Here is a 22175-nt window from a genome sequence, read left to right as displayed (position 1 = left end):
GGTGGAATTCGTTCCCATTCTCGCTCGATGTACAGCTTCAGCTGTTCAACAGTCCGGGGTCTCCGTTGTCGTATTTGACGCTTCGTAATGCGCCACACATTTTCAACGGGAGACGGGTCTGGACCGCAGCCAGGCCAGTCTAGTACCCGCTCTCTTTTACTACAAAGCCACGCTGTTGTAACACGTGCAGAATGTGCTTTGGCATTGTCTTGCTGAAATAAGCAGGGGCGTCCATGAAAAAGACGTTGCTTGGATGGCAGCATATGTTCCTCCAAAACCTGTATGTACCTTGCACCATTTTTGGGGGCTGGGGAGGCTTCAACGGATTAATGGCATTATTATTATTAATTTCAATGGACAAAGATGATTGGGAATATGAGTGTTTTGATTTACGAATTCAACTCGTATCTCAAGGTACCACTAAGACATGAATTCACAATTCTGCTTTTATTTACATATGCAGCTGATGCACAAATAGCATTATTTTTCCAGCATTGGAACAAAACCTTCCACTTCTTTCCCTCGTTGAACTTATTTTTCAGCTTGGCAGTGTGTTAGAAAATATGTAAATTACTGATCCAATTATCTTTCAGTTTGGTAGGGGGGGAAAAAGACTTGCAGACTTGTGAATTCCTTTTGCTGCTGACATCATGTCTTACATCACTGAAGATGATTGAGCCTGTTCCATAAGATGCCATGGAGGCCCATTGCATCCAATGACCTTGTATGTTGGGGATTATGTGCAGATCCTTTCTTTGACCAAGCTTTAGCTTGAACTTTGGTCAAGGTTATCTTTTGTATCTTTTTTGTTCAGGATTTCTTTAGGCTCGTCTATGTACTTTTTGTCAAACTCCAGTCTGGCCTTTCTCTTCTTTTTCTACTGGTGTAGCTCTGTACTTTTGTTCATGAAGTCAACAATAAGTACTGTCACTCCTGCCCGCTGGAGATTGTTGCGGATGTCATTAACAGTTGTTTTAGGCTTTTTCTTTTCAGCTGTCACAATATTGCTCTCATCAACCTTGATGTGGTGTTTTCCTTGATCCACCACTTCAGTGCCTGCTACTGAGCACACCATTGGTTTCTGTCTGGTACGGGGCATTGGAAATTGTTGTATTTGTTATGGCCAATGTTTGGGCAGTAGCTGTGATTGATTTCCGGTCTTCTCTTCGCTTCGCAAGTCCTTGTTTTTCCAAACACACAACAGCTGTCTGGTTTTGGTTACAACTATGAATGTACTCTTCACAGGCAATGCCCAAATCTGAAACTGAGTGTAGAAATTCAGTGCAACTAACACACTCGTCAGTCACGCGTTCCAATACGAGGGTGGAGTCAAACAAAAGGTTATTCTAAGTGGTGCATCAGATCCAGATGTCTGATCTGTAGATAAAAGCGTATACAAAACAAGAACAGAGACACACGGCTGCGGTGTATATGCGTTGTGGATAAATGTTTATGCCTTGCAAAAAAGGCAAAACCTGTCAGAATGTAGGTCAGTTGAATTTCAGGCTTCTCTTTTCAATTTAACTAAAAGATTTATGTTGACAGTAAAATAGATTAGAGAATTGATTCACTTTTGCAGGTGGAAGTGAGTGTTTGACTTGCATCACACTCAGAATAGACAGAGCTTGTGCGTCATCATACCTAAATACAGCGTAGACATTGAGGTCTAGAAAGGCGAGCATGAAAGTTGACTCAGATGAACTCTCCTCCATTCTTCCATTTTGACGTTCTCTTATGAGTCACCAACTTGGAGGCGTTGGTTTTGCTACAGCAGTAGCATTTGATTGCCAGGCCCTGGTTTGAGATGTTTGATTTGTATTTTTTTTCCCTCCGTATACAGTATAAAGTCAACATTGAAGGATATGATATGGGGGAAGTTTTGTTTCCAGGTCAGCAAGTGTAGTGCGTTGCAGTACTCACTGTGGATGTTGAACTCTTGTGCTCTGAGGCGAAGTCATTTGTTCGACGTTGTGTGCGATAGCAGAGAGACCGCAGGGTGAGTCACCGTTTGAACTCTCTTAAAATATTCAGCATGACAGAGACAAAGTGCCAGTCTTGGAATATAGGCCACGGACGGGGCCTTCTCTAAATGTGTGGGAAATGCTCTCTTTTTAGGTGCACACTGAAAGATATTTCATAACCTGATATCATCGCTATTTAGTTCCCATTTGCATTTTCGTGATTGGTGTCATGCATTTACATGGTTTTATCCATCCATCTTCTTGTGCTTGCCATGGGTTGGGTCGCAGTGGTAGCAATAAGCAGGGAAGGCACAGAACATGGCCCACTCGGAGGTGGGAGTTGAAACCCCACCACCAGATGTTCACAGCAGACCCTAACACTACTTGGACTTGGGTCCGGCAGGTCCTACCAGCATCCTCCCCCCACCTTCAAAGCCAGCTAACCACCAGTGAGTGATTTGGTTGACAGCTCTGAACCTCTCTTTGCCGGAGTGTCCAAAACATTGGGCCGCAAATCCAAGGATTGACCACAGAGCTGATCCTCGAACTGCGGCCAGTTCCCCAACAAATAAAGATGATTCGGATTCGGATTCTGTTTGAACACGTTGTTCATTATGGATAATCCGTGACTAACTGAGAAGTCCAATAAGAAAGCAACACTCAGGTTCATATTGCGGGGATGTTTGTACCGATCACACCATTCCACATCTCACGGTTATTGCCCACATGTGCATTGAAGACGCATCAAAGAAATGAACCATAACTAGTGTTACGATGATTCATGAAGCTTCATCTCGCCATCACTACTTTTTGGACTTTGTTAATTTCGCATTTTCTGCATCCATGATCCTTGTTTGCCTTTGTTTTTGGAATGAAATATCATTTGGAGATTCTTGCCTCCCTGCTTCCCAACTTCTCGTCTCCAACACCGTGAAAACCTGAACCTGACAGGATGCATGCTTTCAGACATACAGTGGGTACGGAAAGTATTCAGACCCCCTTAAATGTTTCACTCTTTGTTATATTGCAGCCATTTACTGAAATCATTTAAATTCATGTTTTTCCTCATTAATCTATACATATCATCCCATCCCATCCATCCATCCATTTTCGACCGCCTATCCGAGGTCGGGTCGCCGGGGCAGTAGCTTTAGCAGGGACGCCCAGATTTCACCCCGTATTGACAGAAAAAAACCGAATTGTTGAAATTGTTGCAGATTTATGAAAAAAGAAAAACTGGAATATCACACAGCCAGAAGTATCCGGGCCCTTTGCTCAGTATTTAGTAAAAGCACCCTTTTGCGCTCATCCAGCCACGAGTCTTTTTGGGAATGATGCAACAAGTTTTTCACACCTGGATTCGGGGATCCTCTGCCATTCCTCCTTGCAGACCTTCTCCAGTTCTGTCAGGTTGGATGGTGAACGTTGGTGGGCAGCCATTTGCAGGTCTCTCCAGAGATGCTCAATTGGGTTTAAGTCAGGGCTCTGGCTGGGCCATTCAAGAACAGTCACGGAATTGTTCCGAAGCCACTCCTTTGTTATTTTAGCTGTGTGCTTTGGGTCATTGTCTTGTTGCAAGGTGAACCTTGGGCCCGGTCTGAGGTCCTGAGCAGTCTGGCGTGCTGTACATTAGTGGGGGAATGAACTTCGATGATTTTAGCAAATGGCTGCAATATAACAAAGAGTGAACAATGTAATACTTTCTGTACCCACTGTAGTTAAAGTGCTTGCCTCAGCACCTGAGACAGGGCAATTCACCTCCTTTTAAATCCCCACTAAAACACATTTGTTTTGTTTTCCTCTGGCTTTTCGCTCAGTTTGAGATGTTGAATTGTATTTTTATTTTGGATTGGCTTATTGTTATATTTTTCTGACAATTGTTTCAATTGGTGTTATTACCTTTGTCTTCCATTGGTTTTATATCCCTGGTATTTTGTCCATTTACTGGTATTTTTCATCTGTGTGATTTTATCTTCTTTGTTGATGCTATGCCGTGTTAAGCACTTTGGCCAACTGTGTTGTTCTCAAAGCGTTCTGTAAATATAGCTGGATTTGATATGATCGGATATGATTTGCATACAATTGTATTTATTTATATTGTTAATCTTGTGTAGTGCTTATCCTCACAGCTTTAGACAATTAAGCGCTTTAAGCACACAGTTTTTCTGCTTTTTTCCACCTACAGGACATTTGTCCTTATTGTATGAGGATATAAACGTAGTTCACCCATCTCTGCTGAGCTGTGTGGAACCTTTAGAAAGTCAGCAGGTGCAGGAGCTGCTGAGAAGACTGGGAGTTCATCATCTTGAGCCACAAGAGCTTCTGGAGCAGCACATCTACCCTGTGTTGAAAGGCGAAAAATGGAAGGTACATATTTTCTACGCTGCATCAACTGTGCCGCTTTGAGTTGTGAGAAAAGCACGTGGTGATTTTCTGTTTGGAATAGTTTTTTAAATCGGGCCTATTTTGCATCATTCTCTCATCTTTCTCCTTTACCTGGCCTTTATTTTCCCCGCAGTCAAAGCCAGAGACGGTGGTCGTGAGTTACCTGGTTTTTATCAAGCAGCACTGCACCTCCACCCAGGAGTATGCAGACATTGCAGTACCGGTCCTCACCAACAGGGGTCTGCTGTGTCCAGGGCAGAGCAGGGTTCACTTCTCTGAAGCATATGGCAACATGGACCTATCAAAGACATTGCCCGGTACACACTCAGACTCTCACGCTGCACACTGCTATTGTTGCGAGATAGGCTTCTAATATTAGAAGAACTTCAGTGGAATCTCTGAGGTCAAACCCTAGAACTATGTCTAGAACTAGTAGACATTCCAACAGCTTCTTCCCTCTTGCGATCAACTTCTTAAACAGCTAACTTATAATTCCATTACAACAAGCTGGCAATTTTTGGACTTGAGTTGGTTGTCACATTTGTGTGGGGCCAATGATGTATTACTCGTGCACTCGCTGTAGTTGTCTCGCCGTGCTGCACTATTTGCATATACTGGCCACTCGTGCCAGAGTAGCATTTGCACACTGTTTGAGGAGTATCTGTAACATTTGCACAACCATTGTCCCAGATTGTCGCACTACTCGTCACTTTAAACCGCATCCACTCCTTGAAGTCTCAGTGCCCTTTGCACAATGGTCATTGCACCGGACTATTGCGATATTAGCCATTCGAACTGAGGACTCTGCATCTTTTTGCACAATTGTTTTTTTGTCAATGTCTTTATGTCTCCAAAGTGTTCTGTAAATTGACTGTCTCTTGTCGTACTAGAGCGGCTCCAACTACCGGAGACAAATTCCTTGTGTGTTTTGGACATACTCGGCAAATAAAGATGATTCGGATTCGGATTCGGATGCTTGTAATATTAGAATAACTTCAGTGGTATCTCTGAGGTCAAACCCAGTGCGTTCCAGGACATCGGTCTATTGAATCATTTCTCCCATTGAAATAATGGAAACAATTTGACTTTATGATGTGTACAGGAAATGTTTTAAGACTTGCAAGTTAATATTAAAGGATAAAAACTATAACGCTTTGAGGAAACCACACCACTTTTGTCACCACACAATTTCAAACAGTGATTAATAACACTTCTGTTCCAAGTATCAATAATTGCAGCTCACTTTTCACAGCCTATTGTTACACTCTTTAGGGCAGCCATGATTGAATATACACCGACTGTAGTTGATATAAGTTGTGGGAGTTTCTCTTCACTGATGCGGTCTCATCTTGGGGTTCTCTTTTTTTTCTTTCCCAAAAAGTCCAAAGCTTAGTCTTTTAATGCAGTGCGCTTGTTTCGATGGCTTCACTGCCTCATTATTTGCAATGCGAGCCCGGTGCGACACTTTGACACGGGGCAGGTTTTGCCGCATGCAAGTTAACTGGCAATAAACCTGTACCTAAAGTAGGACTACCAATATTGTCTCCATTGTGGATGCATATTGTCTGATATGATCTCATTATTTGGCCTGTTCCCATTTTTCAAAGAAGCTCCATCCATCCATTTTTTGCATCGCTTATCCTCACTAGGGTCACGGGCGTGCCGGAGCTATCGTTGGGCGACAGGCGAGGTACACCCTGAACCGGTCGCCAGCCAAGCGCAGGGCACATAGAAACAAACAAACAACCAGTCATGCACACATTCACGCAATACGGGCAATTTAGAGTCTTCGATCAACCTGCCATGCACATTTCTGGGATGTGGGAGGAAACCCACGCAGGCGGGGCCGGAATTTGAACCCCGGTCCTCAGAAGTGTGACGCAGATGTGCTCACCAGTTTTACACCGTGCCGCCTTCAGAGAAGCTCTCCAAACAATTTCTTTTTTATTCATGTATGCTAGAATTTGGGGTTACATTTTCTCGGCTCGTATGACACCAAATTAGTGTTTTGACAGAGGCACAGGCGTGATGCAAAAACGAATGTTTGTTCAGTCTCTCTGTGCAGCCCATTACCAAATGGCTTGCAGTCCAGTTGTTGGGGACTCCTGCTTTAGAGAATTCAAATTTAGCGGTTGCACTGTATTGGTATCATCGTTTTGCATTATTTGTACATTGTATGACATGTATTCTTATGTTGTGATCCTCCACAATAACATTTCCTTTACTATCTACCTTGCCACCCGTCAACCAGGCTACGACTGGGTTCTGCTGAGTCCCGAGTACTTGCAGGCAGACAATGATATGGCAGGATGGAGACAACTGTTCACCGGACTGGGTGTCAGAGATGGTCTCATCATCCGAAAAGAGAGGCAGACTCTCACACCCGAAGAACTGGTGAGGACGGCGTCACTCAACTTTTTCGTTATCGCTCTCAAAGCATGCTCTAAATTTGCAACTACGCTCAGTTATGGGCCATAGCGTCACCTGTTTAGTTTGCATGCCCTTGACAGTCTTCGTGTGGACCAGAAATGTTTTTTTCAAGTGAAATTGCTGTAGACAAATATCAGTCTTGCATTACATCCCATTGTGTTTTCTACACCTGTAGCCGGTATTGATTCGGATGCTTTCCAGTGCTCAAGCATGGGGACTTGTACATGATTTGGACACCCATATTAGCGCTGTCATTTTTGAAGCACTTATTTACGTTCTTTTGTTATGCATACTTTTGGTTTCAACGTTTTACCTTCTTCGGTGACATAAATGTCATGTGTCGTAGATGGATTTCTTCCAATCACATAATTGTTGTATCAGTGAACAAATATTGGGATAATATTTGTGAGTTTTCTCAGGGCACTGGGGCTTCCTCTCACATTCCAAAAAGATGCATGTCGGGTTATTAAATAATTCTCCATCGGTGTGAATAGTTGTTAGTCTATACTGTACGTGCCCCTTGACTGACTGGCGACCAGTCCGGGGTGGACCCCGCCTCTTAGCCAAAACTCAGCTGGGATAGGCTCCGGCTCACCTATGATCCTAATGGGGAAAAGCAGATGGATGTTAACTCTGATTCCCTGCCTGAGTGTTGATGAGGATTTGTTCTTAGCTCACAGTGGGATGATTTTAAAAGTAAGTGTAGACGAGGGCACAGTCCCACAAAAACTCCTGAGATCACTAGCTGTTTTGCGTGGGCAGGAAGAGCAGGTGACAAGTAGGACATATGTCAGCAGGTGGTAATTCCAGATGCCTGCTTTAGCTTGTGCTGCAACCATAACTCATTGTTGTTAACTCATTTCTTTTGCTGCTTTGTGGAGTAAATGCGTGACACATGGGATATTTACCATTAATGACCAATTTTCTTTTTGTTGTGTACACTTCTAGAACTCCAGTCCCTGGTCAATGGAAAGCACAATGTGGCACCAAACTCCCGGGGAGGACTGTGTGCTTGACGACTACCCATGCGAGGAGTTTCACGCCCTGGCCACAGCCCAGCTGACTGCTCCCTGCCTCCTGGAACAGAGAAAGGCTTTGCGAAATCTGCTGGCGACCAACTGGAACACAGGGTAACGACCGACTGGAACACAGGGTTTATCCTGTCAAATGAATATTGTCCCATGAGAAACAGATGCAGTCACTTGACTGTTTGAAAGAGGTAATACCGCACAATAGTGTCTAGACTGAACAAGATAATGGCTCTAATCCTGTCTGATGTGGCCATTTGGTGATCACTGATACAATTATGAAGAGTTTTTTCGGGCTCTTTTCGCCTGGTCCAAAATATACACACACGCGACAGTTACAGTAGCTGACAGTGTTGCTGTGCCTAAGCTTCGGCAGTATTCTACTCCACAGTTTCCACTTTGTCGCGGCCGCCCTCGGTCTCCTCTTGAATGAGATGACTTGCCGAGAAGCGTTCTCTTCTCTTGGTGTTAGCTGATGTCATTCTGATGCATTTGATAAGCCATGTCTTTGTGTGTGTGTGTGTGGTTTCTCATGTCTACTAATTGGAAGTAGAAAAATGGACAGCCCCAAACCAAGTCGAGCCGAGTCGAGCCAATACAGCGGTGCCTTGAGATACAAGTGACCCGACTCGTGGGCTTTTCGAGTCATCTGGCCAATTTTTTGCTTTGACTTACAAGCGCAAACTTGAAATGCAAGTGCTGCTTGGTGGCATTTACATCACCTCACAATAGTTCATATTTCCTCCAAAAAGAGGCTTCAAGTCGACCTGAATGCCACTCCCAGATGGTTTACAGTTTATTACTGTCCAAAACAACCAGACTACCTTCCCTTCAGCATGGCCTGCTAGGTTAATGCTAACATCCATCCGTCCATTTTCTGAGCCGCTTCTCCTCACTGGGGTCGCAGGCGTGCTGGAGCCTATCCCAGCTATGTTCGGGCGAGAGGCGGGGTACACCCTGAACCGGTCGCCAGCCAATCGCAGGGCACACACAAATAAACAAACCACCATTGGCACCTACGGACAATTTAGAGTCTTCAATCGACCTAGCATGCATGTTTTTGGGATGTGGGAGGAAACCGCAGTGCCCGGAGAAAAGCCACGCAGCCACACAGATTTGAACCCCGGTCCTCACATGTGCTAACCGTGCCGCTTAATGCTAAAATCCCATTGACATGCTAATGGTTAGCATCGATTGTCGAGGTTTTACATCCCTTTACGCAATGGATGTTTGAACACAAATGGTGGAAGAACAGATAATATAACTCACAGGTATATTCTTTATCCTCTACCAAAATGATGAATATTATAGCAACTTACTGAGTACAGCTAGAACTTTATTCTTCTTTTGTATCAGCACACTGAATTGGATTGTAGCATGAAATCCTAACACACAAACTGTTTAATTCTTTACGTTCTATTTTATTATGTTTTACTCTGTTGTATAATGTACAATATTACATTATCAAGGCTCAAAATATTTATTTTTTTTCTTTGAGGAGCAGTTTTGCAAATCATTTCTGTATTTGAGGAGCAACGGTGGAATTTTGAGGAGCAAGCAAGGACTTTATTAAACAATCAAAATATGACAATTATTATTTCCCCCCCCCCCCCTCAGTATGTTGCTGACGGGCTATTAACCCCAAAATACTGATCTTTCATTTCCCCCATGTTGCCACCCATTCAGTCCACAGTAGTAGCCAGCTGCAGCTTTTGCGCTAGAATTTCAAAAGCATGAGGAAAAATGTTTGAAAATGGGGAATTCAAACGTTTATCCTAAATATGAAACAAAAACATGCAACACCGTATGACAGGAACAATGGTGAGAGGACATTGCTACCTTTCAATGGGGAATGACGATTTGAGATAGGAGTGTCGTCACAGAACACGTTCAACTCATATCGCAAGGCATCACTGTACTGTGAAGTCTATTGCGAGATCGCAGGTGACAAGGAGAATGAGTGTCGGACTTTACGGACAAAGCAAAGTTTAGCCCACGACTAGTATTGTGTTCTTAGAAAACCATAGATAGGCCTCTCAGTATACACGAAGTAACTTGCATTTACTCAACTGGTCACTTGCACATGAGCTCATTTTTTCATCGAAGCATGAATGGGAATTTCTTCACGCGTCTGACTCTGAATGCCTCTCGCTGTTGAATAATCTGATTCTGCCACTTTTGGGAGCAATGCGAAGCGTCAACATCACTGGACCAGAATTTGTGATGTGACCTGTCAAACGTGCTTCTTCTGTGTATGCTATTAGATTTAATTGACACAATGTTTGAAAATCATTTCTTATATTCACGCATGGTTTCAGACATCGCTACTCTCAGTACCTCACTGCGCAGGTGATCGACAGAGATGCTCGGCCGATCAGAACGACCAAGTCTTCCTTCTACCACTTCCTGTGTCGTCTCGAATGGATGCCAGCCTTTCGCCCGCAGGAAGGCGAAAAGACAGAGATTAAGTACCTCTGTCCAAACACAGTCTACCTGAACGCACCTGAAATCACCTACCTGCTCGGGACACACGTCTATTACGTGAACATGGATCCGAGCGAGTTCAGCAAAAGCCTGGGTAAGAATCTGTTGGGAATCTGAATAACCGTTTACTTTGAATGTAGCCAGAGAAACTGAAGAAAATATCCAGTGAGGGAGACTGCAAATAGTTACTGATGGTGCGGTTGGTTCCGTTCCCACCCAATGATGTGTGAAAATGACTGTGAGAGGTTGTCCAGCTCCATATGTGCCCTGTGATTGAAAGGCAACCAATCCAGGGCGTAGTTGTTCGCCCGAAGTCAGCCGGCATGCTCCCCGCAAAGCTGACCAGGATAACATTATTGAAAAGGCTGAACACACGCGAGTGAGGTTGGTTGGGAGTCAATGTGCTTCTCTGGGTGTCGCCACACCTCCAATTTGCATTGTGTGGGGCACAGTAGCAATTTCACAACTGGCTTAGTATTGGGAGGTATTCCTCCCCATTAGAGTAATGTCTGGCGAGAAGCCTGATTGGCTGTCATGAAAACAAATGCAGCGATACCTCTGTTTACGGTGAAGCCTTAGCATCTGTTGTCGTAACGGTTCAAATGCAGTTGGAGTTAATGAAACTTTGAAACATTCGCTCTGTCCCAATTCAGGGACTGCATCCTTTGAAGGTTGGGTCCTTCGGAGGGCGCTGCCCCGAAATTGGGACACAGCTATACTGTTGTCTCGCCGTGATCGATAATCATGACATAGTGAGTAGACATTCTCACACATTTGATTCCTCTTTTAGGAATAAGATCCAATGTATCCGTGGATGCTCTGATTGCCTATCTGAAGGAGTGGTGCATCAAACCCACAGCCGATGATGACAATGCGTCAGAGGGGACACATTTCACATCCACCGTTCAGCACATCCACAACATCTACACCTATCTCCACACAAACTGTCCCCAGAACAGCCTAAAGGAGCTCTTCCATCATAATCCGGCTGTATTCGTACTACTGGAATGCCGCGGGTATGTCACTGGCAGCATCGATATATTGATTGTTTGAATCCACCACTAAGCACTCATCGAATTTTGGCTTTGCGCAAGCGAAGTAATGGCTGGTGTTCAGGACGCTTCTACAACCTGAGGGAGGTGTGCTGGAGTGACCCCACTCACATGTTCCAGCGCTACAGACCACTGACGCGTGGACCCGAGAGCCCCGTTGAGGAGCCCAAAGTCCTGGCTCCTTTCTATAGCAAACTGGAAGGCATGAAAGACTTCTTTATCAGAGTACGCTACTCTATTCCTTTGCACTTTAGGATCACATCTTTGTCTCATGTCTCATTTCAGTGGTACTGCGAATCCATGAGTGGAACTTTGATTTGGTCCACTTTGAAAAACTAAATCTGCGATTGAAATCAATTATATGTGGAATAATTAAAACTGTCGCAAACCCTTTGTGAACTGTACATGGAATGTTTTCATGAACATTTGAAAGTCGATGTGCAACAATGAATCAATTAGCAAATTCATCCATAAAGATTTTTGAAAATCATTTCATTGTTTGGAGACCTTGTTTATCCTCCGAATTTCAGCCTCTCAATAGTAAATATTCGTTCACTCATTCATCTTCCGTAGCGCTCAGAACTCACGACGGTCGCGGGCGTGCCGGAGCCTAACCCGCTGGCACAGGCAACCCTAATGAGGAGAAGCAGTATCGAAAATAGTTAGATATATTGGCTATTCTTTAGTTCAGCACTGGACTTCATATTCATGATGAATTACGAGCGGTAGTAAACGTGTTGCTGATGCACTTCTTCTATAGCCATCCATTTTCTGTACTGCAATTTGCGATGCACCTATCTGGCTTATTTCACCTCAAACTAATTCTGCTCATTTTGGGATCACTATCTGCTAAATCTCTACTTGTATCCTTATCTACATTTGATTAGCTGCTGAATGCAGATGCCAGCCCCAACATGAACCAATATGTCGGTCTTTTGGAAATCATCGCTTCATCATCTCCCATCCCAACTGCCGAAGTCCTCCAGGACGTGTCAGTGCTCTACGCTATGCTTGGTAAGACCGTTGGTATGGAATTTGTTTCGCAGTTGCTATTCTCCACTTGGCCTCATGTGGTATATTTGAATAGACAATCATTTCTCTGCATGTTCGACAGCCGACAAATGTAAAATTCAAGTGTCTGGTGACCATGAGGCCGTGCCTCAGTCCATGCTCGATGTCAATTACTGCTCCACTTTGAAAGGTGAGTCAAGTCTCACTCTCTCACACCCAACGAAACATTCTTCGTTCTCATCAATAGGTAAGATAGAAATATGTAACCAGACGTAATACGAAAACAAATGTTATTGTTCTGCTTGCTGATCGTTTTGAACGAGGACAGAGAAACACTGAGGCGTTCGACTTCGAAGTTGTTGCCTCTTCAACAGACACATACATGAACGACGCAAAAATGAAACCTCTCATTCCTTGCATCTAGGTATGGTGTCTGACAAGAGGGTCTTCCCCACCAAGGATAACAGCTGGGTCAGCCTGGCACGTAAACCCATGATAGCAGACAGTAAAGAGCTGGAGAAGGTCTTTAAACCTCGCAAAGAAGTCTGCCTCCTCAATCTGCCACCAGCAGAGAAGAAGACCGCACCAAGGAAAAATACTGGCTTCTCTGGTACGCTGCTACGTTAAGGAATTAAGTCTTTGATTTTTGGAAGACATTTGAAGCAAGATGTCGGAGGTGGTTTCGTCAAATTAGCTGTTCCTCGCAGCATTTTCCCCTCTGCATTACCGCCAGAGTTCCATTGAGGTAAAAGGTCACTCCATTGGTTCAGAGTCGGCCATCCCTGGCAAAGCACAAAGTCTGAACACCGACAATAACTTCAGGATAAGAAAAGAGCGGCTTGCTCTGTGTTAATACATCCATCCATCCATCCATCCGTTTTCTCTACCGCTTCTCCTCGCTCGGGTCGCGGGCGTGCTGGCGCCCATCCCAGCGATCATCGGGGCGAGAGGCGGGGGACACCCTGAACTAGTTGCCAGCTAATCGCAGGGCACATACAAATAAACCAACAACCATTCGCACTCACATTCACACCTTCGGGCAAGTTAGAGTCTTCAATCAACCGAGCACGCATGTTTTTGGGATGTGGGAGGAAAGCGGAGTGCCCGGAGAAAACCACGTTAATACAAAAATGTCAAGTTTTTAGCCAAAGGTCTAATTTTGCGTCAGCTAAATTAACCATTAGCCTACATCCTGCTGATTTTTATTGTAAAACATTAACCAATTGTCCGTTATATTAAAACCCTTTTTCTCATGGCCTGAATACAACCATACAGTACAAAATGTTCAAAAAATTTGCCCAAAACTAACAATACAGTACAAAATTACTGTAAATATAAAAAAAAAAAAGCTTGAAAATGTTTGAAAAGTTTGAAGGTTTATCCAAACTTACCTCCTGCAGCCAGGATTTGAACCACAGGCCTGCCGTTTTTAAGAGCGCAGCTCATTTGCATGCGTCCTGGCGCATGCAAATGAGCCATGTGGCTCAAGGCGCCAGTCTGTGACTTCTACTATCTGTGAAAGTGGGGTCCTTTAAAACCAGGTTCCACTGTACTTCGAAATATTCACATATTCTGAAAGAATTGGACTTGATTTTTCTGGTTCCCAGGGAGGACAGCGCCAGGAGAACCAGCCATTCCCGCCTTCAACGAGAGTGACAGATTGGCATTTATGAACATCTGCGGTATCCGTCTGCTCTCTCAGTGTGTCAACATGGAGTCCCTCACTGAGAGCTGGAGGCCCTGTGTGCCCATGCAGGCCATGGTGCGATCACTGATCCCCCACGTCCAGAAGTTCCTCTACCACCACGAGGAGCTGGCGGATATTTATTCAGAACTTGTTGAGGACAACATCGCAGAAAAGATCAAGAGACTTAAATTTGCACAGGTTAGTCAGTAGCCTTGGAAATACAAATGGCTCAAATGGAAATCAAAGTCACTAGTTGGGTTTCTCAATGGTTATTCACAGGTGGGTAAACTGTATATCCGCTACGAGCTGGAAGTGGACGACGGCGAGGATGCTGTGGTGGAGATGACAGATGTCATCTGTCAATTGAAGGATAAGAAGGAATTGTGCATCCAAAAAGATCACCTCACAGCCAAGTTGGACATCTGCAGGTTTGTGTGTGATGGGTCATATGGCGATGCTGCTGCCCAGCATCTTCCTTCAGGTCACACACGAAACTTGTTCTCTGCATTTAACCCATCACAGTGAACACATACACGTTAGTGGAACACACTGGAGCAGGGGGCAGCTGAAGCGCCCCGGGAGGGGGTGCTGGAGAGCGCCCCCGCTGGTGACTCCATCGTTCTGCTGGGGGACTTCAATGCTTACATGGGCAATGACAGTGAGACCTGGAAGGGCGTGATTGGGAGGAACGCCCCCCCGATCAGAACCCGAGCGGTGTTCTGTTATTGGACTTCTGTGCTCATCATGGATTTGTCCATAACGAACACCATGTTCGAGCGTAAGGGTGTCCACACGTGCACTTAGCACCAGGACACCCAAGGTTGCCGTTCGATGATCGACTTTGTGGTCGTGTCATCGGACTTGCGGCCGCGTGTCTTGGACACTCGGGTGAAGAGAGTGGCGGAGCTGTCAACTGATCACCACCTGGTGGTGAGTTGGCTCCGATGGTGGGGAAAGATGCCGGTCCGACGTGGCAGGCCCAAACGTATTGTGAGGGTCTGCTGCGAACGTCTGTCAGAATCCACTGTCAGAAGGAGTTTCAACTCCCATCTCCGACAGAACTTTGCTCATGTTCCGGGGGAGGCGGGGGACATCGAGTCCGAGTGGACCATGTTCCGCGCCTCCATTGGTGAGGCGGCCGACCGGAGCTGTGGCCGTAAGGTGGTCGTGTCTGTCGTGGCGGCAATCCCCGAACCCGTTGGTGGACACCAACGGTGAGGAATGCCGTCAAGCTGAAGAAGGGGTCCTATCGGGCCTTTTTGTGAGTCGGTAGGGAGAATAGTTCGAAGACATCCTCAATTCCACCGACACGCCTTCCCATGAGGAAGCAGAATCTGGGTTCTCTGAGGCGGGCTGTCCTATCTCTGGGGTTGAGGTCACCGAGGTGGTTAAATAGCTCCTCCGTGGCAAGGCCCCTGGGGTGGATGAGATTCGCCAGGAGTTCCTAAAGGCTCTGGATGTTGTGGGGCTGTCCTGGTTGACATGCCTCTGCAGCATCGCATGGACATTGGGGACAGTGCCTCTGGATTGGCAGACTGGGGTGGTGGGCCCCCTTTTTAAGAAGGGGGACCGGAGGGTGTGTTCCAACTACAGGGGGATCACACTCCTCAGCCTCCCTGGTAAGGTCTATTCAGGGGTGCTGGATAGGAGGGTCCGTCGGGAAGTCGAATCTCAGATTCAGGAGGAGCAGTGTGTTTTTTGTCCTGGCCGTGGAACAGTGGACCAGCTCTACACCCTCGGCAGGGTCCTCGAGGATGCATGGGAGTTTGCCCAACCAGTTTACATGTGTTTTGTGGACTTGTAGAAGACGTTCGACCGTGTCCCTCGGGGAGTCCTGTGAGGGGTGCTTCGGGAGTATGGGTTACAGAACCCCATGATACGGGCTGTTCGGTCCCTATACGACCGGTGTCAGAGTTTGGTCCGCATTGCCGGCAGTAAGTCGGACTCGTTGGACTCCGCCAAGGCTGCCCTTTGTCACCGATTCTGTTCATAACTTTTATGGATAGAATTTCAAGGCGCAGCCGAGGTGTAGAGGGGGTCCGGTTTGGTGGCCTCAGTATTGCATCTCTGCTTGCAACAGAATACAATGATTTGCAAATCATGTTCAACCGGTATTTCATTGAAGACACTACAAAGACAAGATATTTTATGTTCAAACTGATAAACTATTATTTTGAGCAAATAATCATTAACTTAGAATTTTATGGCTGCAACACGTTCCAAAAAAGCTGGCACAGGTGGCAAAAAGTGACTGCGAAGGTTGAGGAATGCTCATGAAACACCTGTTTGGAACATCCCACAGGTGAACGGGCTCATTGGGAACAGGTGGGTGCCATGATTGGCTAGAAAAGGAGCTTCCCTGAATTGCTCAGTCATTCACAAGCAAAGGTGTGGCGAGGTTCACCTCTTTGTGAACAAGTGCGTGAGAAAATAGTCGAACAGTTTAAGGACAATGTTCCTCAACGTAAAATTGCAAGGAATTTGGGGATTTTATCATCTACAGTCCATAATATCATCAAAAGGTTCAGAGAATCTGGAGAAATCACTGCATGGAAGCGGCAAGGCCGAAAACCAACATCGAAAGCCCGTGACCTTCGATCCCTCAGGCGGCACTGCATCAAAAACCGACATCAATGTGTAAAGGATATCACCACATGGGCTCAGGAACACTTCAGAAAACCAATGTCAGTAAATACAGTTCGGCGCTACATCCGGAAGTGCAACTTGAAACTCTACTATGCAAAGCAAAAGCCATTAATCAACAACACCCAGAAATGCCGCTGGCTTCTCTGGGCCCGAGCTCATCTAAGATGGACCGATGCAAAGCGGAAAAGTGTTCTCTGGTCCGACGAGTCCACATTTCGAATTGTGTTTGGAAATTGTGGCCGTCGTGTCCTCTGGGCCAAAGAGGAAAAGAACCATCCGGACTGTTATGGACGCAAAGTTCCAAAGCCAGCATCTGTGATGGCATGGGGCTGTGTTAGTGCCAATGACATGGGTAACTTACACATCTGTGAAGGCACCATTAATGCTGAAAGGTACATACAGGTTTTGGAGAAACATGCTGCCATCCAAGCAACATCTTTTTCATGGACGCCTCTGCTTATTTCAGCAAGACAATGCCAAACCGCATTCTGCACGTGTTACAACAGCGTGGCTTCGTAGTAAAAGAGTGCGGGTACTAGACTGGCCTGCCTGCAGTCCAGACCCGTCTCCCATTGAAAATGTGTGGCGCGTTATGAAGCGTAAAATACGACAACGGAGACCCCGGACTGTTGGACAGCTGAAGCTGTACATCGAGCAAGAATGGGAACGAATTCCACCGACAAAGCTTCAACAATTCGTGTCCTCAGTTCCCAAACGTTTATTGAATGTTGTTCAAAGAAAAGGTGATGTGTAACACAGTGGTAAACATGAGCCTGTCCCAGCTTTTTTGGAACGTGTTGCAGCCATAAAATTCTAAGTTCATGAATATTTGCTCAAAACAATCAAGTTTATCAGTTTGAACATTAAGTATCTTGTCTTTGTCGTGTATTCAATGAAATATAGGTTGAACATGATTTGCAAATCATTGTATTTTGTTTTGATTTATGTTTAGCACAAGGTCCCAACTTCATTGGAATTGGGGTTGTACATGCTAATAAGATTAGCATAAATGTTACCGTAAATTATAACCCATCAAACACAAGCAGAGCAGTCCAGACTGTTGTATACTTTTTTTTTTTTGTATGATGAGTATTAACGAGGACACGGGAAGCAATGACGCGCATGCACTTACGGTATCTCTCTTCAGAATGTGACGAAGCAATGCTTGTCGCAACAGATTACACTTGGAGGGGGAGGGGGGGGGGGGGGGGCCACAGCGTTATTGAAGGCACAAACTCCATGTCGACTCAAGTTTAGCTTAAACTAATGCCCTCAAATATAGCAATACTCAAACACAGGTGTAAAATAACCGATTGACTACAAACGAATGAATAGTCTTAGGAATGTGAAAATGACTCTACAGTATAAGTGGGCATTAAAAGAAATGATTTTGACTTCATGTCTGGCTATTACAATGCATTTCAATTGGGTATGTCCCGAGCCAACTTTTTCACTTTTTCACAATCTGTTACCAATATTGCAGCCTTGAGTTTTCGCCGATACCGGACCGATCCGATATTCGGAATAATCCTACATTCTTATTTTGCAGTATGGACTGTTAGAAAAGGCTTCATCGAGTGATATTACCCAAACGGAGAAAACTAATCAGCAACAGTAGGTATGAAAAATGCATGCCTTCCGGGCGCTGCTGGGTAGACACGCTGGAGCGGCGCTGGGAATGGACTGCTTTTTATAAGAGTGGGAAAATCAGAGATTATAGATTCCGTCCAAGCCGGTCCGGTACTTTTTTTTGTTGACTTCAGACCGATTTCCGATCCCAAAAATCAGATCGGGACAAACCTCATTTAAATACAGGTAGACTTCATACAAATGACTTTCTATACTTTTGTGTTCTACTCAGCATCGTTTTGTCTAGAGAGGAAAAAATTGAAATGTGTGCAGATTTTCACGTTACATGTATGTTATCCTGTATTTTGGAACATCACAATATATACGTCTGGGTTAAAAAGAATGGCAATGTCATTTTGTTCCAGTGTGGTGCAGCCCTAAGACACACTGGACAAGCAGGCACTCCAAACTGTATACTCGCCATTCAAAAGTACCGTTTCCATATGCTCTCCATTTGTGCACGTGTCTTTTAGGGAGTTGGTGAAACTGTTCTGCACAGATAGCAGCCACAGAAAAGAGCTGATGAATTTCCTGAGTGGCCTGATCGCTTCCCTCAGTGTAAGCGATATGTGACCTCTTCACGCATTGACCACGAATCCATATTCAGGGAAAGAGACTTTGCTTGCTCACGCTCTTTCGGCCTGTCATTCTCCGTCTCGTCTTTCTCTCGCTTCCTCGCACACACACACACACACAACCGTAACTAGAACTAATAGGCGGTTTCCCGAGAGGGAGGCCTGTACGCGTTACATGGCAACTTGCTCACATTCCCATGAGAACAATGCAGTAGCAAGTAGCAAGAGGCTTTGCAAAGTGGGAAAGTTACGCATTCATCATTGGTCTTTTAGCATCGAATATCCTTGAATAATATTCTCGCGTGGTTCGTTTGTGCAGCGGCCGCAGACGTGCGGCACAATCGGGTCGCGTTATAATCCGTGATAATCCATTCCGCCGCCGACGACCCAGTTGGATGTTTGATTCAAATAATTGAGCCTTCTCTCTGGATGTGCCAGCGGAAGAAACATCAAAGTTGGCATAATGGGATTTGGAAGTCAAATGCAAGTGTGACGTGGAGAATCTATGTTACTTGGGTTTAATGTTGTCTCTGCTTGGAGTTTCTGACGGATTCGTAACGAGTCTCATCTGTCAGTGTTCTTCGGACTGGCGGATATTATTATTCTACTGTATCTCTGAACATATCGATTTGGAATAACAAGATCGTTTCAAAATATACGTGAAAAAATCATCTCTGATCAGTGCAGTTTTTTTTTACCACACACTTAATTCAGCTCATCTACAATTTCAGTGTTATGAGAATGTCCGAACTAATGACTGAATTGATGAGTTTATGATGTTAAGTTCACGGTTAAAGGTGGTTCAGTATGCGGTACACAGGAAGGTAGGTCAGTTAGTGCCGAGTAGGTCGAGAGGTCAAGCGGGTTGATCGATGAACTCTAACCCTGACAATACATTCTAACCAAAATAGGACCCAGCAGCCCTGAAGAGGTTTTTAATGAAGGAGGACATCAGAGAGTTGCCCAGCGAAGAGGAGCAGTGGGAAGTCCCAGAGCCTCCTCGTCCAGAGGTGACCCTGGAAAGAAGTAAGGAAACATTCCCATTCCAATTGCGCAGGAAAGATGGCCTCTAATATTGTGCAGCACGAGCGTTAACCAGTGTTCGCTGAAATGATCCGAACGGTTTTATTTCAAGACGTGACAATACAACATTATTGTTAAGTGTGTTTGAGATCAAATGTGTTGAAGTGTAACCACCGGATTATTTCACTTGCGACAGTGCCCTAAATGTACATTTCACTTGCGGTCATAGACAACACAATGATTTCATCATGTTCTTCGTCTCCATCTCGTGTCCTTAATCATATTGGCTAATTTTAGAGTGTGTGTTCAAAATACCCCTCGCTATGTGACGGAGTAGAGTCAGGAGAGCAACTGGAGCAGGAAATCTAATTGTAACAGCATACGGCTCATTTCTATGCGCCTCTGTCACTCGGTGAGCTCGTATTTCTGCAGTTGATCCTGTTCCGTATGTGACATTGCCCTCGATCGCCGCCGCCGCCGTCGTCGTCGTCGTCGTCATCATCATCATCATCATCATCATCCCATGTCCGTTTTCCTATTTTCAGTCACGCACACACACACACACACACATCATTGCCTGGGTTGTTCCTTACATATGCAGATTTTGGCTTTGTTTATGTTTTGAGCGCTGCGTCTCAAGAGAGCAGAGCTGTTAACAGACCCCGAAGATCAAAACGAGAGGACACACGGAAAATCTTCATGTGAAAATAAATTCTATTTTCCAGCCCCATCGAGATGTCCTACTTCCACCAATTCCCCAGGAGAGTCATCTCGCCCTGGACAACAAGACGGAGAGGCGACATTAATTTCCTGGCCTCCAAGAGCATCTGTTGTCAATACAGGAAGCCATCAGTCAGGTGTGAGGCGCAGACTTCAGAAATTCATCTTCACATCCTCTCGCAGTGCAACGAGCTTACTTTTTCCCCCCGTTTTTGCAACAGGACGTGCCGATGAAGCTGCGGTAGAAGCCGCTTTGAAGAAGTGGCCACCTCCTGCCGCGCCCAAGGACAGAGATTTGCAGAAAGACGCCCCTGCCAAAGAGAGTGGCAGAGATGTTGCTCCACAAAGCTCGAAGAACTGCAACACTGATGGTGATAAACAATTAAAGAACACCAGCAGCAGAACGGCAAACCAACTCGGACCGCAGAGAACCGCTAGCCAGTCTGATGCCGCCGATGCACAACCTTCAGGTTATACTTGCACCAGGCTCAAGTGTTTCCCAACCTTTATTGAGCCAAGGCACATATTTGATATGAGGAAAAAAAAAAGATCTCACACCACCAAATGAATGATACTGCTATAATAATGGATATAAGCACACACGTAAGATTGATTCCGGCACAGACCTTTTTCTGAGCAGGAGAGGACAAATGTTAACACACCCTTCACCAGAGCATCATCTTGAGAAGAATTCAACAATCACATCCCAAAAGTGCAAAATCTTACCTCGTGAATTGATCTTATTTGTATTTTAACTTTCAGCCAAGCAAAAAGGCTTTTTGGAGATACAATGTCTTATTTTAAGAATCGTATCAAGTCAATTCATACGACTTAGCTTGAAAGATTTTTTTCCGTCGCTAATTTTAGGCAACAAATGTTTGAAGTAAAAGAAAAACATCTGCCAGTGGAACTAGTGTGAATTGAATTAAAATAAGATCTTGTGTCTTAAAACAAGTCTTTTTGACTGCACGAGTGTACAAAACGTTTCAGTCGAAGTAAGATCAATTTGGGGTTTTTGCAGACTTTGATGTGATCGGAAAAATGCTGAATTTCAGTGACTGCTGATGCGGCCGGTACGCCCGGCCGGCACCAGCGATTGGCTGTGATCTATTGTTTTGGCATTGTCTTGGTGAAGACCATTAGTGTATTAAAAAACTGCATTTCATTCTTTCACACTAGCTGCATGTACTTCTGTAGATGTTTGAAAATATGTCTGAAGTAATTGAATTGGGTTTGCTCTGAGTCACATTTGTTTATGTTTTTATAGTGTGCCTCTTCACAACAAAAGTACAACTTTGGAGACAGAAAGACATTGACACAAAAAAACAAACAAACAGTCGCTGAGCAGTAAAGGGTTGCTAGTTATCTGCTAATGCTCTCAATACATTTTAGAGCAGTGATTTTCAACTGTGGCTCGTATTCATTTGAATGATAATAATAACGCGTTTCACTTACATCGCGCTTTTCAAGGAACTCAAAGACGCTTTACAATGGCACGCATTATTCCTTCACTCCATAGTCACACCCGGGTGGCGGTAAGCTAC

At 44.9% G+C, this 22175-nt stretch overlaps 2 protein-coding genes across 9 annotated transcripts in view; one reads left to right on the top strand and one right to left on the bottom strand.

Moving 5' to 3' along the window:
* Nucleotides 1-22175, bottom strand: part of si:dkey-94l16.4 (transcription factor 20) — a 59333-nt gene that overhangs the window by 1247 nt on the left and 35911 nt on the right. Inside the window, exon 9 of one of the 2 annotated variants that reach the window (XM_061756362.1) lies at nucleotides 20227-20446. The exons of the other annotated variant lie outside the window; for it this stretch is intronic. The gene's annotated coding sequence lies outside the window, so the exon portion shown is untranslated. The remainder of the gene's footprint in view (nucleotides 1-20226; nucleotides 20447-22175) is intronic. 2 annotated transcript variants of the gene reach the window in all.
* The window catches only part of wu:fj29h11 (uncharacterized), a 64333-nt gene that overhangs the window by 38475 nt on the left and 3683 nt on the right, over nucleotides 1-22175 (top strand). For 6 of the 7 annotated variants that reach the window (XM_061756344.1, XM_061756343.1, XM_061756342.1 and 3 more), the window contains 16 exons: nucleotides 4147-4328; nucleotides 4480-4663; nucleotides 6598-6740; nucleotides 7725-7906; nucleotides 10123-10382; nucleotides 11079-11304; nucleotides 11388-11565; nucleotides 12228-12354; nucleotides 12455-12541; nucleotides 12776-12961; nucleotides 13959-14236; nucleotides 14318-14466; nucleotides 18787-18871; nucleotides 19800-19914; nucleotides 20637-20768; nucleotides 20853-21101. In XM_061756344.1, coding sequence (XP_061612328.1) covers nucleotides 4147-4328; nucleotides 4480-4663; nucleotides 6598-6740; nucleotides 7725-7906; nucleotides 10123-10382; nucleotides 11079-11304; nucleotides 11388-11565; nucleotides 12228-12354; nucleotides 12455-12541; nucleotides 12776-12961; nucleotides 13959-14236; nucleotides 14318-14466; nucleotides 18787-18871; nucleotides 19800-19914; nucleotides 20637-20768; nucleotides 20853-21101 — 2763 coding nt within the window. Of the gene's footprint in view, nucleotides 1-4146; nucleotides 4329-4479; nucleotides 4664-6597; nucleotides 6741-7724; nucleotides 7907-10122; nucleotides 10383-11078; nucleotides 11305-11387; nucleotides 11566-12227; nucleotides 12355-12454; nucleotides 12542-12775; nucleotides 12962-13958; nucleotides 14237-14317; nucleotides 14467-18786; nucleotides 18872-19799; nucleotides 19915-20636; nucleotides 20769-20852; nucleotides 21102-22175 lie in introns of those variants that run through there. The other variant, XR_009785694.1, reaches the window with a different exon arrangement.

This window comes from Phyllopteryx taeniolatus, chromosome 19 (genome assembly GCF_024500385.1).
Source record: "Phyllopteryx taeniolatus isolate TA_2022b chromosome 19, UOR_Ptae_1.2, whole genome shotgun sequence".
Taxonomy (NCBI): domain Eukaryota; kingdom Metazoa; phylum Chordata; class Actinopteri; order Syngnathiformes; family Syngnathidae; genus Phyllopteryx; species Phyllopteryx taeniolatus.
Note: the sequence above shows the minus strand (reverse complement) of the source record. Positions and strands in the feature narration are given on the sequence as shown.